This window comes from Nerophis ophidion, linkage group LG07, assembly GCF_033978795.1.
Source record: "Nerophis ophidion isolate RoL-2023_Sa linkage group LG07, RoL_Noph_v1.0, whole genome shotgun sequence".
NCBI lineage: Eukaryota > Metazoa > Chordata > Actinopteri > Syngnathiformes > Syngnathidae > Nerophis > Nerophis ophidion.
The window spans coordinates 62,962,729-62,979,653 of NC_084617.1; the positions used below are offsets into that span (position 1 = coordinate 62,962,729).

The following is a 16,925-nucleotide window of genomic DNA, read 5'->3' on the forward strand; positions in this document are numbered from 1 at the left end:
TTTTTTGTGTTGTTGTAATTTGACAGAATTGCTACAAAATAGAGCTGACGACAAACATTTGTTTTCCCATAATTTTCCTTTATACGCTAAAATGGAATAATTGTGCAAAGTAACTCAGTATAGAGTAAGATAGTGAAACGTGAGCTGTGTGTCATTATTTTGTATGGTCCTATATAATTTTTGTTGGCCAGAAAATACTTGCCACTGCATTAATAATATCTTTGTCAGAGATTTCAAATACCCTTCTGTGTTATCTTGTAATATTTACACGATTTACATATCAGTCTTGTTTTTGTAGTTTTCTTCATTTTTTTGTTGTATCTAGTGGCAAGCTGGGAGCACTGCGTCTGAAGGTGCGTTTGGTCGAGGATCAAATTTTGCCTTCGCTGTACTATCAGCCCCTCATTGACCTTTTGGTTGAGTCGGTCATCTCCCCTGCTGAGGTCAGCAGCTTCTTTTCAAAGCAGATATTGAACTGCTTACTTGTGCCATAAATACTCATGTCGTGAGATTTTTCTATTTCCCTTGAAAAAAAAAGTCCAAATTCAGTAAGGAATGCGTTCTGCTCACTAGGTGGAGGACAGCAGCGCACTGACCTTGCTAGAGGAGGTGACCACCGTTGAGAGCAGACAAGACGTGGCCATGACTTTGGTGAAGATCTATTTGGGTCAAGGCCTGGTGGTTCCCTTTTTGGATTATCTAAACACCCGGGAGGTCAACATCACAAGTAAGATGGAAAAACAATGTTGAACTTCACTGGCCTTATCAATAGGAAATATTGTGACATCATAACAGTGTGACAAAGTCTGGGCTGCCAATGAAATATTTGACTGAGGCCTTTCCAGAGTTACATGTGACCGAAAGATATGTCTTTGGAATATATGCACAGGTAGAGCCTTGCTATATGACTATAAATAGAATGCTTACGTGAGATGAGCTGTAATATTGTGTATAATAGTGTAGTGTTACATAGTGTGACTAGAACAATTACTTTTATTTGTTTAGTACTTATAACTACATGAGTCAGTTTACTCGTTATATTTGCCACACTCAAGACTCTAGTCAAATTGATTTGTTGTTTATTCATGGTTTTATATAACAGTTGTTATGGGGTAACAGTCACTTCAATGCTAGGGATGCAACGAAATGACAAATCTTAGCCAAAAACTGAAAGACGAGGTAAGCAAACAGAAAACCGAAACATTAAAATACAAACCCGATTTCCATATGAGTTGGGAAATTGTTAGATGTAAATATAAACGGAATACAATGATTGACAAATCCTTTTCAACCCATGTTCAATTGAATGCACTACAAAGACAAGATATTTGATGTTGCTAACTTATAAACTTTTTTTTTTTTTTGCAAATAACAATTAACTTAGAATTTCATGGCTGTAACACATGCCAAAGTAGTTGGGAAAGGGCATGTTCACCACTGTGTTACATCACATTTTCTTTTAACAACACTCAATAAACGTTTGGGAACTGAGGAAACTAATTGTTGAAGCTTTGAAAGTGGAATTCTTTACCATTCTTGCTTGATGTACAGCTTAAGTTGTTCAACAATCCAGGGTCTTGTTGTAGTATTTTACGCTTCATAATGCGCCACACATTTTCGATGGGAGACATGTCTGGACTGCAGGCGGGCCAGGAAAGTACCCGCACTCTTTTTTTACGAAGCCACGCTGTTGTAACACGTGCTGAATGTGGCTTGGCATTGTCTTGCTGAAATAAGCAGGGGTGTCCATGAAAAAGACGGCGCTTAGATGGCAGCATATGTTGTTCTAAAACCTGTACGTACCTTTCAGCATTAATGGCGCCTTCACAGATGTGCAAGTTACCCATGCCTTGGGCACTAATGCACCCCCATACCATCACTTTTGAACTTTGTGTCGATAACAGTCTGGATGGTTCGCTTCCCCTTTGGTCCGGATAACACGATGTTGAATATTTCCAAAAACAATTTAAAATGTGGATTCCTCAGACCACAGAACACTTTTCCACTTCGCATCAGTCCATCTTAGATGATCTCGGGCCCAGAAAAGCCGGCGGCGTATCTGGATGTTGTTGATAAATGGCTTTTGCTTTGCATAGTAGAGCTTTAACTTGCACTTACAGATGTAGTGACGAACTGTATTTAGTGACAGTGGTTTTCTGAAGTGTTCACCATGTGGTGATATCCTTTAGAGATTGATGTCGGTTTTTGATACAGTGCCGTCTGAGGGATCAAAGGTCACGATCATTCAATGTTGGTTTCCGGCCATGCCGCTTACGTGGAGTGATTTCTCCAGATTCTCTGAACCTTTTGATGATATTATGGACCTTAAATTTTGAAATCCCTAAATTTCTTGCAATTGCACTTTGAAAAACGTTGTTCTTAAACGGTTTGACTATTTGCTCACGCAGTTGTGGACAAAGGGGTGTACCTCGCCCCATCCTTTCTTGTGAAAGACTGAGCATTTTTTGGGAAGCTGCTTTTATACCCAATCATGGCACCCACCTGTTCCCAATTAGCCTGCACACCTGAGGGTTGTTCCAAATAAGTGTTTGAGGAGCATTCCTCAACTTTATCAGTATTTATTGCCACCTTTCCCAACTTCTTTGTCACGTGTTGCTGGCATCAAATTCTAAATTTAATTATTATTTGTAAAAAAAAATGTTTATCAGTTTGAACATCAAATATCTTGTCTTTGTAGCATATTCAACTGAATATGGGTTGAAAATGAGTTGCAAATCATTGTATTCTGTTTATATTTTCATCTAACAATATTTCTCAACACCTATGGAAACGGGGTGTGTAAATTAGCATGCTAATTATTATTACCATTTCGCCTGAGGCTGTGACCGGGTAATAACGCACTAAAATTATTTACCACTGGTATTGCAGAAAATTATTATTTTTTAAATTAGATTAATCACACTATTGAATTTGAAATAATCATGATTAATCAAAGGGTTTTACGCAATTGTAAAATTAAAATTGACTTCAGACAAAAATGCAAAGTTATTATCAGAATGTCAGGCAGGTAAGGTTTTAATTGAATATCCATCATTTTCCCCCCAAACTTGGTAACAGTTTTGTCTAAAGTCCTGTCAGGGTGTATTTTTAAGTGAAATTTGTCAGAGAGCACACCAGTTTGAGTCTCCTTACTCATTTTTGCACTGACATATGCATTGACCTGGTCACTGAGCTTATAAAGACCCTTGCTACCCTTCAGGTAACCATCTGTGATTAAGACAATAAAGCATGCTCGGTCAAAAAAAAGTGTGTGATTAATCTGCGTATACACATGATTAATGCGATTTTTTTTGTGTGAATAATCATGAGTTAACTTGTTATTTTGACAGTCCTAAAAATAATATAATATATTTTAACATTATTTCCAATAATAATAATAACATAATAGAAATGAAAGGCCAAATATTGAATGGTGGGGGAGAGAGTCGACACGCTCCAAAGAAGAAGTTAACAGGGAAGCATAGAGTGGGTTGTTCCACTATAACTAAACTCAGTCATTGGATAAATGCTCGGCTTTGTCCCGCCTATTGGATGCTCACCGTCTCTGAGAGTCTATGGACAGTGCGCTGGTCTCAGCTGGACTGGAACCTGAGCTTCTTCATGATGATTGGATGATCTGTCTGAGTGATTCGGCAATTATGAAATACGAACACCACTGCCAAAGCATTTTTAAAGCGTAAATTCCGTTGTTCCAAGTTGATCTGGAGACTTTAATAGCAAATGTGTCTGTCCATTCATATACACACACGAGGCAATTAATTAGTAGCTCTTTTGTGGCGATGTTAGAGAAAAGGGTGATCTATAGATTAGTTATATTGCTAGCTCACAATAAAAATGTACACACTCCACCGAGCTAAACTTGCTTAATGACTTTTTTTACTCGGGCTGACAAAATTATACCTATCTTGATGTCAGTATTGATGTTGGTACACGCCTACTCCAACTTGTTCTTCCAAAGCCTTTGGAAGGTTATTGCTGTTTACCTAGAAATTGATTTTCAGAACACTATGTGCTACTGTCGCAGTCTGATGGAAGACCAAACTCACCAGCTCTAAAATGTTCAAACATCCCTGCCAATGACACCCTCTCCAGTCTGTATTAGTCATGCTTCTGCCTCCGCATCACATGACCATGTATAGTTCACACAGAGTTGGGCTCTGGTATTTGTGTGCTGTTTGCCTAGTTTGAGATAATGAGCATCTTGGCAAAGTTTCCATGGCAACGCCGCAGGAGTATATTGGTAACAAATTGCAGTACGATTCATTTTATTGCACACCTACATCATAGGTTTTTTAAATTGCTGAAGGCTACAGAGCCATCGTAGCCCTAAGTCAGAATCTTCAGTGGCATACTAGATGCTTGTGTAAATCCGGAATCATTAGCCTTGTGTGAATAAAAGCCCTTGCTCCTATTAAGGATCCTCTTTCATAAAACACGACAACATTTTTTTGCAAAATGGAAAAGTGTTGCATTTGATAACATATAATCACACTTATGCCCATTTTTTATAATATGCGCATACTTTGTGTGTGTGTGTGTGTGTGTTTTGTCTAGCTGATCCAAATACTCTATTTCGCTCCAACTCACTTGCTTCAAAAGCCATGGAACAATTTATGAAGGTCAGTTATCCAAATATTTATTAATTGCATATTATGTATTAAAATTCTATATTTTTATACATTATATTATCAAATGTCCAGTGATTTTTTTTTAAAACATGATATTTTTCTCAGGCTGTTGGCATGCTGTATTTACATGAAGTACTGAAGCCCATCATCAACCGCATCTTTGATGAGAAGAAGTACATTGAACTGGACCCATGTAAGATTGACATGAACCACACAAGGTAAATCTGACCTATAGTATACCAAATCATATCTGGAAAAGGGACTGTTTACAGTATAGTACTGTGTAAGTTGAGATTTTACATATCCTGTACAGCTCCACTGATGTTTGAAAATCTACAAGTTTGGCAACAAGCAAGTGTCCGCTTGCTTTACATTTCCCTCTTGAGAGGAATACATGAATCTGAGAATGAAATACTCATAAAAGAAGATTGTAAGAAGGGGGATGGCTGTTGCCTGGCAACTGCTATGAGCCCCCTGAGATGTCAATGTGTGACATGGAGGGAGATCCAGCATCCTTTACTTCTGCAGTAGCTGTGCCTGCTATCATCTAATGTCTCCACTCCCTGTCTTTAAATCTCCAGATGCTCTGAACCAGTGGTCCTCAACCTTTTTTGCACCACAGACCGGTTTAATGTAGGCATCATTTTCAATGACAGGTTCAATGTAGGCATTATTTTCAGGGACCGACTTTCCCATACCATACTATACCAACTTTATTTATAAATCCCTTTATAAACAACTACAGTTGAAAAACAAAGGGCAAAAGACAGGCAAAAGACAGACTAAAAATAACATTTTGGACAGAGGTAAAATACACACACATATATATATATATATATATATATATATATATATATATATATATATATATACACATCCACACACACAGATATATATATATGTATGTTTGTATATATATATATATATATATGTATATATATATACAGCTGTATGTATATACTTAATTTATAAAGCCCTTTAAAAACAACTACAGTTGAAGAACAAAGGGTTGTACACCACAAAGAAATACAGGCAAAAGACAGACTTAAAATAACATTTTAAACAGAGGTAATATACGCACACACATATATATATTATATGTCTTTGATATCACAATTCTATTAACACTGAAACAAGGCACACTTGTGCACTCATACACAATGCCATCATAAGTCCTCCTGCAACACTCAATTAAACACAGCTAAACTGTCCTAGCACTGTCCCTATCACGAGTGTAGGGCTGGGCGATATGGATCAAAACTCATATCCCGATATAGTTTGGCCCATAAACTGTCCCATCCATCCATCCATCCATTTTCTACCGCTTATTCCCTTTCGGGGTCGCGGGGGGCGCTGGCGCCTATCTCAGCTACAATCGGGCGGAAGGCGGGGTACACCCTGGACAAGTCGCCACCTCATCGCAGGGCCAACACAGATAGACAGACAACATTCACACTCACATTCACACACTAGGGCCAATTTAGGTGCATGTCCCATGAATGGAAATATTCGTTGACCCAACTAAATATCTACACCATGCCTTGTTTTTCAATTTTCGGCACCCAAATACACAAAAACTGGTACAAACAAGTAAGAAAAGTAGGTTGTGCATAATACGATCCAAACATAAGAGGTGTTTGGTGATAAGAAAAAAGAGAACGCCTTAGAAATAATATAACAAAAGTCAAATATAATCTGCAATCTTTAAACAATTTCTTTTAGCTATGCTCAATTTTTCAGCTACCAAAAACTCAAAGGAACAAAATGTGAACTAAAGTGCTGTGGTTTAAGAGGACATGTTGAAATGTCTGCAGCAGCATGAAAATAATTGACCTTTAACTATAAACATTATTATTGGACATACACACAAAGATGTTGTGTGGCAGGCTGTTTTCTGAAAATTCTTTTTAAAAAGTCATTAATTATAGTTACTCGTTACTTTACCAACAATGTAATTGAATTACTAACTGGATTACTCTTTAATACATGAAATTCATTTTTGTGTTAGTTAAAAATAACTGGCATAATGCAGTTGAGATTAGGTTTCATATAAAGTATATACAAAAACATACAGCTGAGATAGGCTACAGCACCTCCCGCGACCCCAAAAGGGACAAGCGGTAGAAAATGGATGGATGAATAAAGTATATATATGACAGCAGGTTGTGCCTTTTAAAAGGCAGTGCCTGTTGCCTCGTAACATGCGATGTAAGGAGTCCACTCAGTAGTCTTGTTTAAGCTGTTTTTGTCAGCTTAGCAGGCTAGCAGCAGCAGATTGTCTGCTCTGACGGCAGCTTTTTTGAATCTTTCACTGGTTTGTGTTACCTGTGCTTAATGAATAGACTGAATTTGCTTCAATGGCTGTATGTTCTTGTCAACAAACGCGGTATTATTTGAATGTCAAGCTTTTAATTTCTATCATTGATTTGTTGTTCAATATTTCCTCCGACCCTCGTCGTTACCAGTGCGCCGTGCAGTTTGTGTTAAGTGGTGGTAAAAAAAAAAAAACTTTGTCTTTTACTGACCAGTTCCTTCAACTAAGATCTGGTTTCATCTGTGTTGGAACACTGAGTGTGTGAGATAAGAGGAGAAGCCCCGCTACCCTCTATGCATAGCGCAGGAGGAGTGAGGATCTACAGCTCTCAGCGCATGTGATCAATCGCTTGTCCATTTGGTTATTGTTTGAATTTATTTCAAACATGCTATACAAATGTGAGAAAATATTACTCTTGCTTTATAAAATTTGGATGGATTTATTTTAGGAGCAAAATGCAATGAAAGGGTGGAAATCCCTTTCTTTTTCAAAAAAAGTTGCACTGTCTCTTTTTAGGAGCATTTGCAAGTAAACTTGTCGCACCATACAGCCCTATGAGTGCACACTGACCAGTGGATTCAGACTCTGCATAAAAAAGCTGCTGTTGACAGCATTTATGTCACTGTATGTCACACATTGGTGGTATCATCCAGATACCGAGATTATATGAAAATAATACTTTATCCTATCTTTTTAGTGTTTCCTCAGCCTGAGGCAGGGTAAAAAAGCTTTCCCTCCCTGGCTGAGAGCTTTACTCAACGTCTAAAGAGGTGCATCCACTTCGCTGTGATGTCACAACGTAGCCAGGCTGCAATACAGCCAAAATACATGAGCCTTATGATTTGACGCTTTGGCATTGTTTAAACACAAGTATCCAACATTGTAACAACATTTATAAGTCAGTAAAGACAAAATTCATCATAAGTCCACTTTAAGGAAAGTTGAGCTACATTGCCAAATCTCCTCTGGTAGTGTAATTCTCCTCCACATATCACGGGCAAGGAAACAGGAATTTAGAACTGTCTGCCATGTGCTGATTTGGGAAATTATGTAAAATGACCATCAATAGTCCTGATTACAAGTGTCTTGATGGAGTGGTTAAGTGATAAGTGCCTCGTTCTTCGGGAAGGAGGATTTCCTTTAAGGGTGCCGTGTCAGAGGCAGAAGTGCGGGACAGCAGCGTGGAGATGCTGCAAAGCTACTTAACCAGGATCGTTGAATCAATCGTGGGCTCGGTTGAGCAATGTCCTCCTGTCATGAGAGTGGCCTTCAAACAGCTGCACAAGCGTGTTGAGGAGCAGTTTGCTGAGCCTGAAAACGAGGTCAGTGTGCAGCGAAAGCAAATGTGCAAGATGAAATATTTTCACACGTGAGAGCCTATAGGTATCAGTAACGCTTGTCGTCTTCACCTTATGTTGAATAGGATGTGAAATATCTCGCCATCAGTGGATTTTTTTTCCTGCGTTTTTTCGCTCCTGCAATCCTCACGCCGAAACTGTTCCAGCTGAGAGACCAGCACGCTGATACGCGCACAAGCAGGACACTGTTACTGCTGGCCAAGGTAATGTTTGCATCACACCTACACACTCACACGTCATGCCTTCATGTGCGGACTTTTTGTCCAGGAGGAACAAACAGAGGGTGGAAGCTTCTAAACGACAACTGATTGTCATGCAAATTGTATGCAGAACAAAATGAAGATGAAATATTCAATCGATCGCAACTGGACTGTTCAGTTTGTCTTAGAAGACGTTTTCGCCTGTCATCCGATCAGTCTTCATCAGTTCATGCTCTAGACTTAGATAGGTCACATGTTGTCTGTCTATCTGTGTTGGCCCTGCGATGAGGTGGCGACTTGTCCAGGGTGTACCCCGCCTTCCGCCCGATTGTAGCTGAGATAGGCGCCAGCGCCCCCCGCGACCCCGAAAGGGAATAAGCGGTAGAAAATGGATGGATGGATGGATAGTCTAAATGCTGGTATCAAAATCTCAATAATGTGTACTTCAAAGAGGAGTGAGTGCTCAGGCAAGGATGGTTGTAAAAAACTCCCCCTCTGTCAATGCCAACAGCTGTCATTAAAATGAAAGTCCCCCTCATTGTGTAACAAAACGATCGCTGTGAAGCCAACACTAGCAGTCTAAAATCAGTCGTTAGACTGCAAGCATCCACGTCAGCATCCCATTTGTTTTAATGGCACAAAAGGGGCACCTGGAACCGGAAAGTTCATATCTTCTGTTAATGGTCGGATGCTAAATTGTTGAATGTCTTTGGAATAGTTGAAAGAAGGGCTGCAACTAACACATTTTTTGATAGTGGTCTAGTCTGAGCTGCAACCTTATCGTGTTAGAGGAGTTTGCATGTCCCAATGATCCTAGGAGCTATGTTGTCCGGGGGCATAAAGCCCCCTGGTAGGGTCTCCCAAGGCAAACAGGTTCTAGGTGAGGGATCAGACAAAGAGCAGCTCGAAGACCTTTATGAAGAAGAAAAATCATGGACCCAGATTTCCCTCGCCCGGACGCGGGTCACCGGGGCCCCCCTCTGGAGCCAGGCCCGGAGGTGGGGCACGATGGCGAGCGCCTGGTGGCCGGGCCTGTTCCCATGGGGCCCGGCCGGGCACAGCCCGAAAAGGCAACGTGGGTCACCCCTCCAATGGGCTCACCACCCATAGCAGGGGCCATAGAGGTCGGGTGCATTGTGAGCTGGGCGACAGCCGAACGCAGGGCACTTGGCGGTCCGATCCTCGGCTACAGAAGCTAGCTCTTGGGACGTGGAACGTCACGTCACTGGGGGGGAAAGAGCCTGAACTAGTGCGCAAAGTCGAGAAATTCCGGCTGGATATAGTCGGACTCACTTCAACGCACAGCATGGGCTCTGGAACCACTTCTCTCGAGAGGGATTGGACCCTCTTCCACTCTGGCGTTGCCGGCAGTGAGAGGCGACGGGCTGGGGTGGCAATTCTTGTTTCTCCCCGGCTCAAAGCCTGTACGTTGGAGTTCAACCCGGTGGACGTCACGAGGGAGGTGCTGGACATTGAGTCCGAGTGGACCATGTTCCGCACCTCTATTGTCGAGGCGGCAGATCGGAGCTGTGGCCGCAAGGTAGTTGGTGCCTGTCGGGGCGGCAATCCTAAAACCCCTTGGTGGACACCAGCGGTGAGGGATGCCGTCAAGCTGAAGAAGGAGTCCTATCGGGTCCTTTTGGCTCATAGGACTCCGGAGGCAGTGGACAGGTACCGACAGGCCAAGCGGTGTGCAGCTTCAGCGGTCGCGGAGGCAAAAACTCGGACATGGGAAGAGTTCGGGGAAGCCATGGAAAACGACTTCCGGACGGCTTCGAAGCGATTCTGGACCACCGTCCGCCGCCTCAGGAAGGGGAAGCAGTGCACTATCAACACCGTGTATGGTGCGGATGGTGTTCTGCTGACCTCGACTGCAGATGTTGTGGATAGGTGGAAGGAATACTTCGAAGACCTCCTCAATCCCACCAACACGTCTTCCTAAGAGGAAGCAGTGCCTGGGGAATCTGTGGTGGACTCTCCTATTTCTGGGGCTGAGGTCACTGAGGTAGTCAAAAAGCTCCTCGGTGGCAAGGCCCCAGGGGTGGACGAGATCCGCCCGGAGTTCCTTAAGGCTCTGGATGCTGTGGGGCTGTCTTGCTTGACAAGACTTTGCAGCATCGCGTGGACATCGGGAGCGGTACCTCTGGATTGGCAGACCGGGGTGGTGGTTCCTCTCTTTAAGAAGGGGGACCGGAGGGTGTGTTCCAACTATCGTGGGATCACACTCCTCAGCCTTCCCGGTAAGGTTTATTCAGGTGTACTGGAGAGGAGGCTACGTCGGATAGTCGAACCTCGGATTCAGGAGGAACAGTGTGGTTTTTGTCCTGGTCGTGGAACTGTGGACCAGCTCTATACTCTCGGCAGGGTTCTTGAGAGCGCATGGGAGTGTGCCCAACCAGTCTACATGTGCTTTGTGGACTTGGAGAAGGCATTCGACCGTGTCCCTCGGGAAGTCCTGTGGGGAGTGCTCAGAGAGTATGGGGTATCGGACTGTCTTATTGTGGCGGTCCGTTCCCTGTACGATCAGTGCCAGAGCTTGGTCCGCATTGCCGGCAGTAAGTCAAACACATTTCCAGTGAGGGTTGGACTCCGCCAAGGCTGTCCTTTGTCACCGATTCTGTTCATAACTTTTATGGACAGAATTTCTAGGCGCAGTCAAGGCGTTGAGGGGTTCCGGTTTGGTAACCGCAGGATTAGGTCGCTGCTTTTTGCAGATGATGTGGTCCTGATGGCTTCATCTGACCGGGATCTTCAGCTCTCGCTGGATCGGTTCGCAGCCGAGTGTGAAGCGACCGGAATGAGAATCAGCACCTCCAAGTCCGAGTCCATGGTTCTCGCCCGGAAAAGGGTGGAGTGCCATCTCCGGGTTGGGGAGGAGACCCTGCCCCAAGTGGAGGAGTTCAAGTACCTAGGAGTCTTGTTCACGAGTGAGGGAAGAGTGGATCGTGAGATCGACAGGCGGATCGGTGCGGCGTCTTCAGTAATGCGGACGTTGTACCGATCTGTTGTGGTGAAGAAGGAGCTAAGCCGGAAGGCAAAGCTCTCAATTTACCGGTCGATCTACGTTCCCATCCTCACCTATGGTCATGAGCTTTGGGTCATGACCGAAAGGATAAGATCACGGGTACAAGCGGCCGAAATGAGTTTCCTCCACCGTGTGGCGGGGCTCTCCCTTAGAGATAGGGTGAGAAGCTCTGCCATCCGGCATCTGGTCAGGATGCCACCCGAACGCCTCCCTAGGGAGGTGTTTAGGGCACGTCCAACCGGTAGGAGGCCACGGGGAAGACCCAGGACACGTTGGGAAGACTATGTCTCCCGGCTGGCCTGGGAACGCCTCGGGATCCCCCGGGAAGAGCTAGACGAAGTGGCTGGGGAGAAGGAAGTCTGGGTTTCCCTGCTTAGGCTGTTGCCCCCGCGACCCGACCTCAGATAAGCGGAAGATGATGGATGGATGATGGATGGTCTAGTCATCGACCATCTTAATTGTCATGATCCGTGGTCTGGAACATGTTTTGTTTAGATAGATTAGATTAGATTAGATAGTATTTTATTTATTCCGTCAGGAGAGTTCCTTCAGGAATATTAAAATTTTCAGCACAATCCCATTCAAGTTTAGACAAACATTACAGGGAGACAGAACAGGATCGCTGACGGGTCTGCCGGCTTCCAGCGCCCCTTACAAAAAAGATGAGATAAAGGTAAACAAAGAGGGGGGGTGGGAGAAAAAAATAGAAGATTCAAATAAAATAATAAAATTAGCTCTGTTCGGTTAGTTTTGGACTCCCTTACTTCCTGTTTTGTGCACTTTGGATAGGAATCAATAAAGTACTATCTATCTATCTATCTATGTTTGGGTGTTTGTTTTGGTTACCATGCATGCTAATGGTTTCACCTGCATCTGATTAGTGCTCTGCACGCTCACCTGCTAATGAGCACTAATCAGAGAGCTATTTATTCACATTGCTTGCCACAGTTGGGGGTGGCTTCATTGTTTTGCGGTATGCAACTGTCACTTTGGTGTATGCCTGTTCTTGATTCTGTGCTGAGCTGTTACCTTAGCTTCCCGTGCGATCGGCACGTTTTTCCTTTGTTTCTGTCATTTTGGTACTTGTATGATTAAATAATCATCTCCTACCTCACGCTGTTGTCCGGAGCTGTCCGTCCTGCATTCCTGGAGAACAAACCTCGACCCGACCTGCCACACGTGACAAAATGGCGTGCAATGTGAATAAATAGCTCTCTGATTAGTGCTCAACAGCAGGTGTGTCAGGGTTGTCCCTGACAGTTTGGCCATGTTTTAGTTTTTCCTCTGCGTTTGTCTTTGTTTCCTGTGAGCGCTCTTATTTTGTCCGTTTCCTGTTTGTCTCCCTGAGTGCTGTGTCTCCCCTGCTGTGGCTGATTTGCACCTGACCACACCTGGTGTCAATCAGCCAGGTAGTAATTAAAGCTGCCTTCCCCTCCAGTCTGTGCTGGATTATTGTCACCACCACCTGTAAATGTCATTAATACATATCGTTGTAGCTGTGTCTACTGTCTACTTCTGTTCACTCTGCTCATGTCATAGTTCCTTCGTTTCACAGTAAGTGTTTTTGTTTCTAGTCCACAGTTAGCCTTTGTGCTAGTTTTAGTTCATAGCCAAGTTTATTCTCCGCCTTGTTCACGCCTTTTGTTTGTACCCTTTGGTTTGTTCTTGTTTTAGTGTTAAATTAAATCATGTTTTCCCGCACAATGCCTGCCGCCATCTCTGCATCCTGGGGTTTAGCAACAACACCCCCTGACAAGGTGAACGTGCAGAGCACTAACCAGAGGCAGGTGAAACCAATTAGCGCCCATGGTAAGGAAAACAAACACCCAAAGTGCACAAAACAGGAACTAAGGGAGTACAAAACTAACCGAACATAGCTAAACAAAAGATGATTCGGACCACGGATCATGGTACTTAATGATTAGTCGACTAATCGGATAATGAAGTGTACACCGATCCAGTGGCTCTGATTTAGCCATTGGCTTTTAAATTCAGCTTGATATATATTTTTAGCAATATGCTAACAATGATAATAAAGATGACTACTTCATTCAGAAATATTTATTCATGAACTGTGCTGCTACAATTTGTTTTTCATTTAAAAGCCAGCTTTTAATAGGTATCACTTTCGCCACTGACTTTCTTTGAACTGAAATAATATAATATTAATATTAAAATGTTTATGTTTCTAGAAACCTGCACACAGATATGTAAAGAGCGTTTAGCTGGAAAATTTTGGCTAAAATGAGAGTTAAAGCTGTGTTTTACAAACTTAGCTAACTATTTTGCCGAGGAGATGTCCGATATACCGCTGCCTGAAATGCATCCACATCTCAGATGTACTGCCATGAAAAGCAATATCTGCGTTTTTATCTCCGTTTTTGATGTTTTTCGGTTGACATGTTTCCATACTTTTCATGTTTTCACTCACGGCACTCTTGCATTGGCTGCAGACATGTTTCTCTTTCTCATGTTGCTTGGCTCTCACATGTCCATTTTTGCACCGAAAAACACAAGCGTTGACCTCACCGACTATCATCGTCCAATACAGGGGTTCCCATTACGTCGATTGCGATCGACTGGTCGATCTCGGAGGGTGTGTCAGTCGATCTCAAGCCAGGCATTAAAAAATATACATAAAAATGAGCAATCATCAATCATACCAAGACTTCACTTTCGTCAGTTGTTTGACATTCTCGGCACCCGAGGATCTTGTGAGATGATGCTGGCTGCTGCAAGCTCATATTTAAGAAAAAAATCACTAACAGGGCGGACGCAGAGAAACGCATTTTATTTCTAGAGACTCCGTACCTACTGTCAAAACTCTAAAGACCGACTGCACAGTTCCTGTCTTCACCATAAAAGACCTGTTTCATCCTGCCTGTGCTAACAAAATAAGAGTCTCAGAAAGCTAGCGTGCCCAAGCTAGCAAGCTACGGAGTTTGATGCCAATGTATTTCTCCCCCGCCCTCAGCGACCGCTTTCTCACTTGCTTGCCCACCCGCACTCTCACTGACGTCACTCACCTGCTGCCAGACATTAAAGGGCCACACACATATGCTACTCTCATAACAAAGTGTTTAAAAACGAGTATGCAAGTTGGACAAATGAGATGCCAAATCCAACCACTTTCATGTGGTATTGGACAGAAAGGAGGACTTTTTTTTTCCTCCATTTGAAAATGCGGACGTTATCAGCACCACTGTCTAATTCCAATCAATGCAAGTCATCAGAATCAAATACACCAACTTATATTCTTGTCTTCATGAAAGAAAGGAATCTATGTGTGTTAAACATGCTTGTATTATCATTAAACACCATTAACTTCTTAACAAAAATGTCTCTTTCATAAATAAATAAATATAAATTATAAATAGGAATGAGGTAGATCTCCTCGACTTGGTCAATTGAAAAGTAGCTCGCCTGCAGAAAAAGTGTGAGCTCCCCTGGTCCAATACGTTTAGAAGAAGGTCACCTCACACAACTTGGGTTCTGTTCAAGTTTTTTTTTCTTGCCTGTGTTGCCAAATGCTTGCTCATGTGGTGTTCAGTTGTTTGTCTTTAATGGATAAGGAGCATGCTCCTCGACTTCCTATGTGTATAACGCTATATACATAACATTGACTTTGTAAAAACTTAAAGACATACTTAGACAACATCTTCTGATTCTAGCTTTCAAAATGCATTGAAATGAAATGACCCTATTGTAAAATATTGATATCCCCTTTCTGCTTACCATCCTAATGACATGGCTGTCAAGGTCACAAATTAGATGCAACCTTGGTCCTGCGTGGTCTTCATGGCCGCTGTCCATGGTGTTGAAGTGCTGTTGCCATGGACCTTCTGCCGTGAAAGGGAAGGGCTATTTTTACCTCTGTATGTGCAGCAAGCAGTGTGGTTCAAAGAAAGTATCAGAACGGGAGGGGACAGGGACTTCCTCCTCTCCCACGGCCAGGTGGGGGCTGGACAAAGGGCCGCACAGCACGCTTGACCACAGGGACGCTTTTTTGATCTGTGACTTTCAGATATTTACAGTCATTTTTTCTGAGTTCAGTTTGTGTCAGGTTACATGCTTGCATTTAGCAGCAATACATGTGAGTCAAATATATTGTCTCTGTTGTGGTTAGGCTTTACAAAGTGTGGGGAACCTCGGCCTTCAGTTGGGTCATGGAAAGGAGCAATGGATGGCGCCTCTCCATCCCATCATACTTCGCAGTGTGGCCTCTGTGAAGGACTTCCTGGACAAATTGATTGACATCGATCATGACATTGGTAAGTTACGTCACACAACAAGGATCACAAGTCACAGGTGACTTTGGAGTAGATATGATCAAAATGAAATCGCCTTTTGTTTCTTAGGTACACTAAAATTGTTTAACCTGCTGCATGTTTTATAATCCTTAAATTATTAAATCAATAACTTAACACCATCATGTGCAAAAGTTTCCTCTCATATATCTAGTTAAGATTTTGTGTACTCAAGACCAGGGGTCTCAAACTCAATTTACCTGGGGGCCACTAGATGCAGAGTCTGGGTAAGGCTGGGCCGCAAGAAAAGATTTCTTGCTATTGCGTGGCGTGGTTGGGAGAGTGGCCGTGCGCAACCCGAGGGTCCCTGGTTCAATCCCCACCTAGTACAAACCTCGTCACGTCCGTTGTGTCCTTGAGCAAGACACTTCACCCTTGCTCCTGATGGGTGCTGGTTAGCGCCTTGCATGGCATCTCCCGCCATCAGTGTGTGAATGTGTGTGAATGGGTGAATGTGGAAGTAGTGTCAAAGCGCTTTGAGTACCTTGAAGGTAGAAAAGCGCTATACAAGTACAACCCATCTACCATTATACCATTTGAATTGGTCCAGGTTATCGGGGACTGTTATTACTGACGGACAAGTGTCGTGGTGTGACTGCAGCCAGGCATGTAAGAAAACCCTCGTCTCCATGGCAACGCTAGTGTCGCTTTCACTAATTTGCCGCTTTTCCACTAATGCAGGGGTAGGCAAAACAGAACGTTGAAAGAGCCATTGTGGACCCAAATAACAAAAATCATCTCGGTCTGGAGCCAATGGGAAGGGGGTGGGGGGGCTCGCCCTGGAGTTTACAGTTACGGTATCACAATTAGCCCCGAATGGGCTAACATCACGACTAATGTGTTACATATCCGATTCACCCAGCGACTCTCTGTCGGAGTATCAGCGCTGGGGTCCAGTGCACCACAGTTTTGTATTGTCGCTCGGTCCTTTGGCGGAGTGCTTCCGAAGCTACCGGACCGCTCGTCTCACCGGCGCCGGGGGAGGGAGCGAGAGAGAGAGAGAGATACGCACACACAGTGACAGAGAGAGCGAGCAGGCGGGCGAGCGAGGGAGGAAGAATGGAAAAGCGGC

General features: G+C 43.3%; 1 protein-coding gene and 1 long non-coding RNA gene across 3 annotated transcripts in view; one reads left to right on the forward strand and one right to left on the reverse strand.

Annotated features, from left to right (window-relative positions):
- The window catches only part of LOC133556683 (rasGAP-activating-like protein 1), a 43,241-nt gene that overhangs the window by 13,832 nt on the left and 12,484 nt on the right, over positions 1 to 16,925 (forward strand). Inside the window, exons 9-15 of the mRNA XM_061906838.1 lie at positions 326 to 443; positions 574 to 727; positions 4,576 to 4,640; positions 4,755 to 4,867; positions 8,093 to 8,285; positions 8,387 to 8,524; positions 15,673 to 15,817. Of these exons, the coding sequence (XP_061762822.1) occupies positions 326 to 443; positions 574 to 727; positions 4,576 to 4,640; positions 4,755 to 4,867; positions 8,093 to 8,285; positions 8,387 to 8,524; positions 15,673 to 15,817 (926 nt within the window). The remainder of the gene's footprint in view (positions 1 to 325; positions 444 to 573; positions 728 to 4,575; positions 4,641 to 4,754; positions 4,868 to 8,092; positions 8,286 to 8,386; positions 8,525 to 15,672; positions 15,818 to 16,925) is intronic.
- LOC133556684 (uncharacterized) overlaps positions 1 to 16,925 on the reverse strand; it is a 37,779-nt gene that overhangs the window by 6,138 nt on the left and 14,716 nt on the right. For both annotated transcript variants that reach the window (XR_009807566.1, XR_009807567.1), the window contains one exon: positions 15,282 to 15,783. This is a non-coding gene — a long non-coding RNA (uncharacterized LOC133556684). The remainder of the gene's footprint in view (positions 1 to 15,281; positions 15,784 to 16,925) is intronic.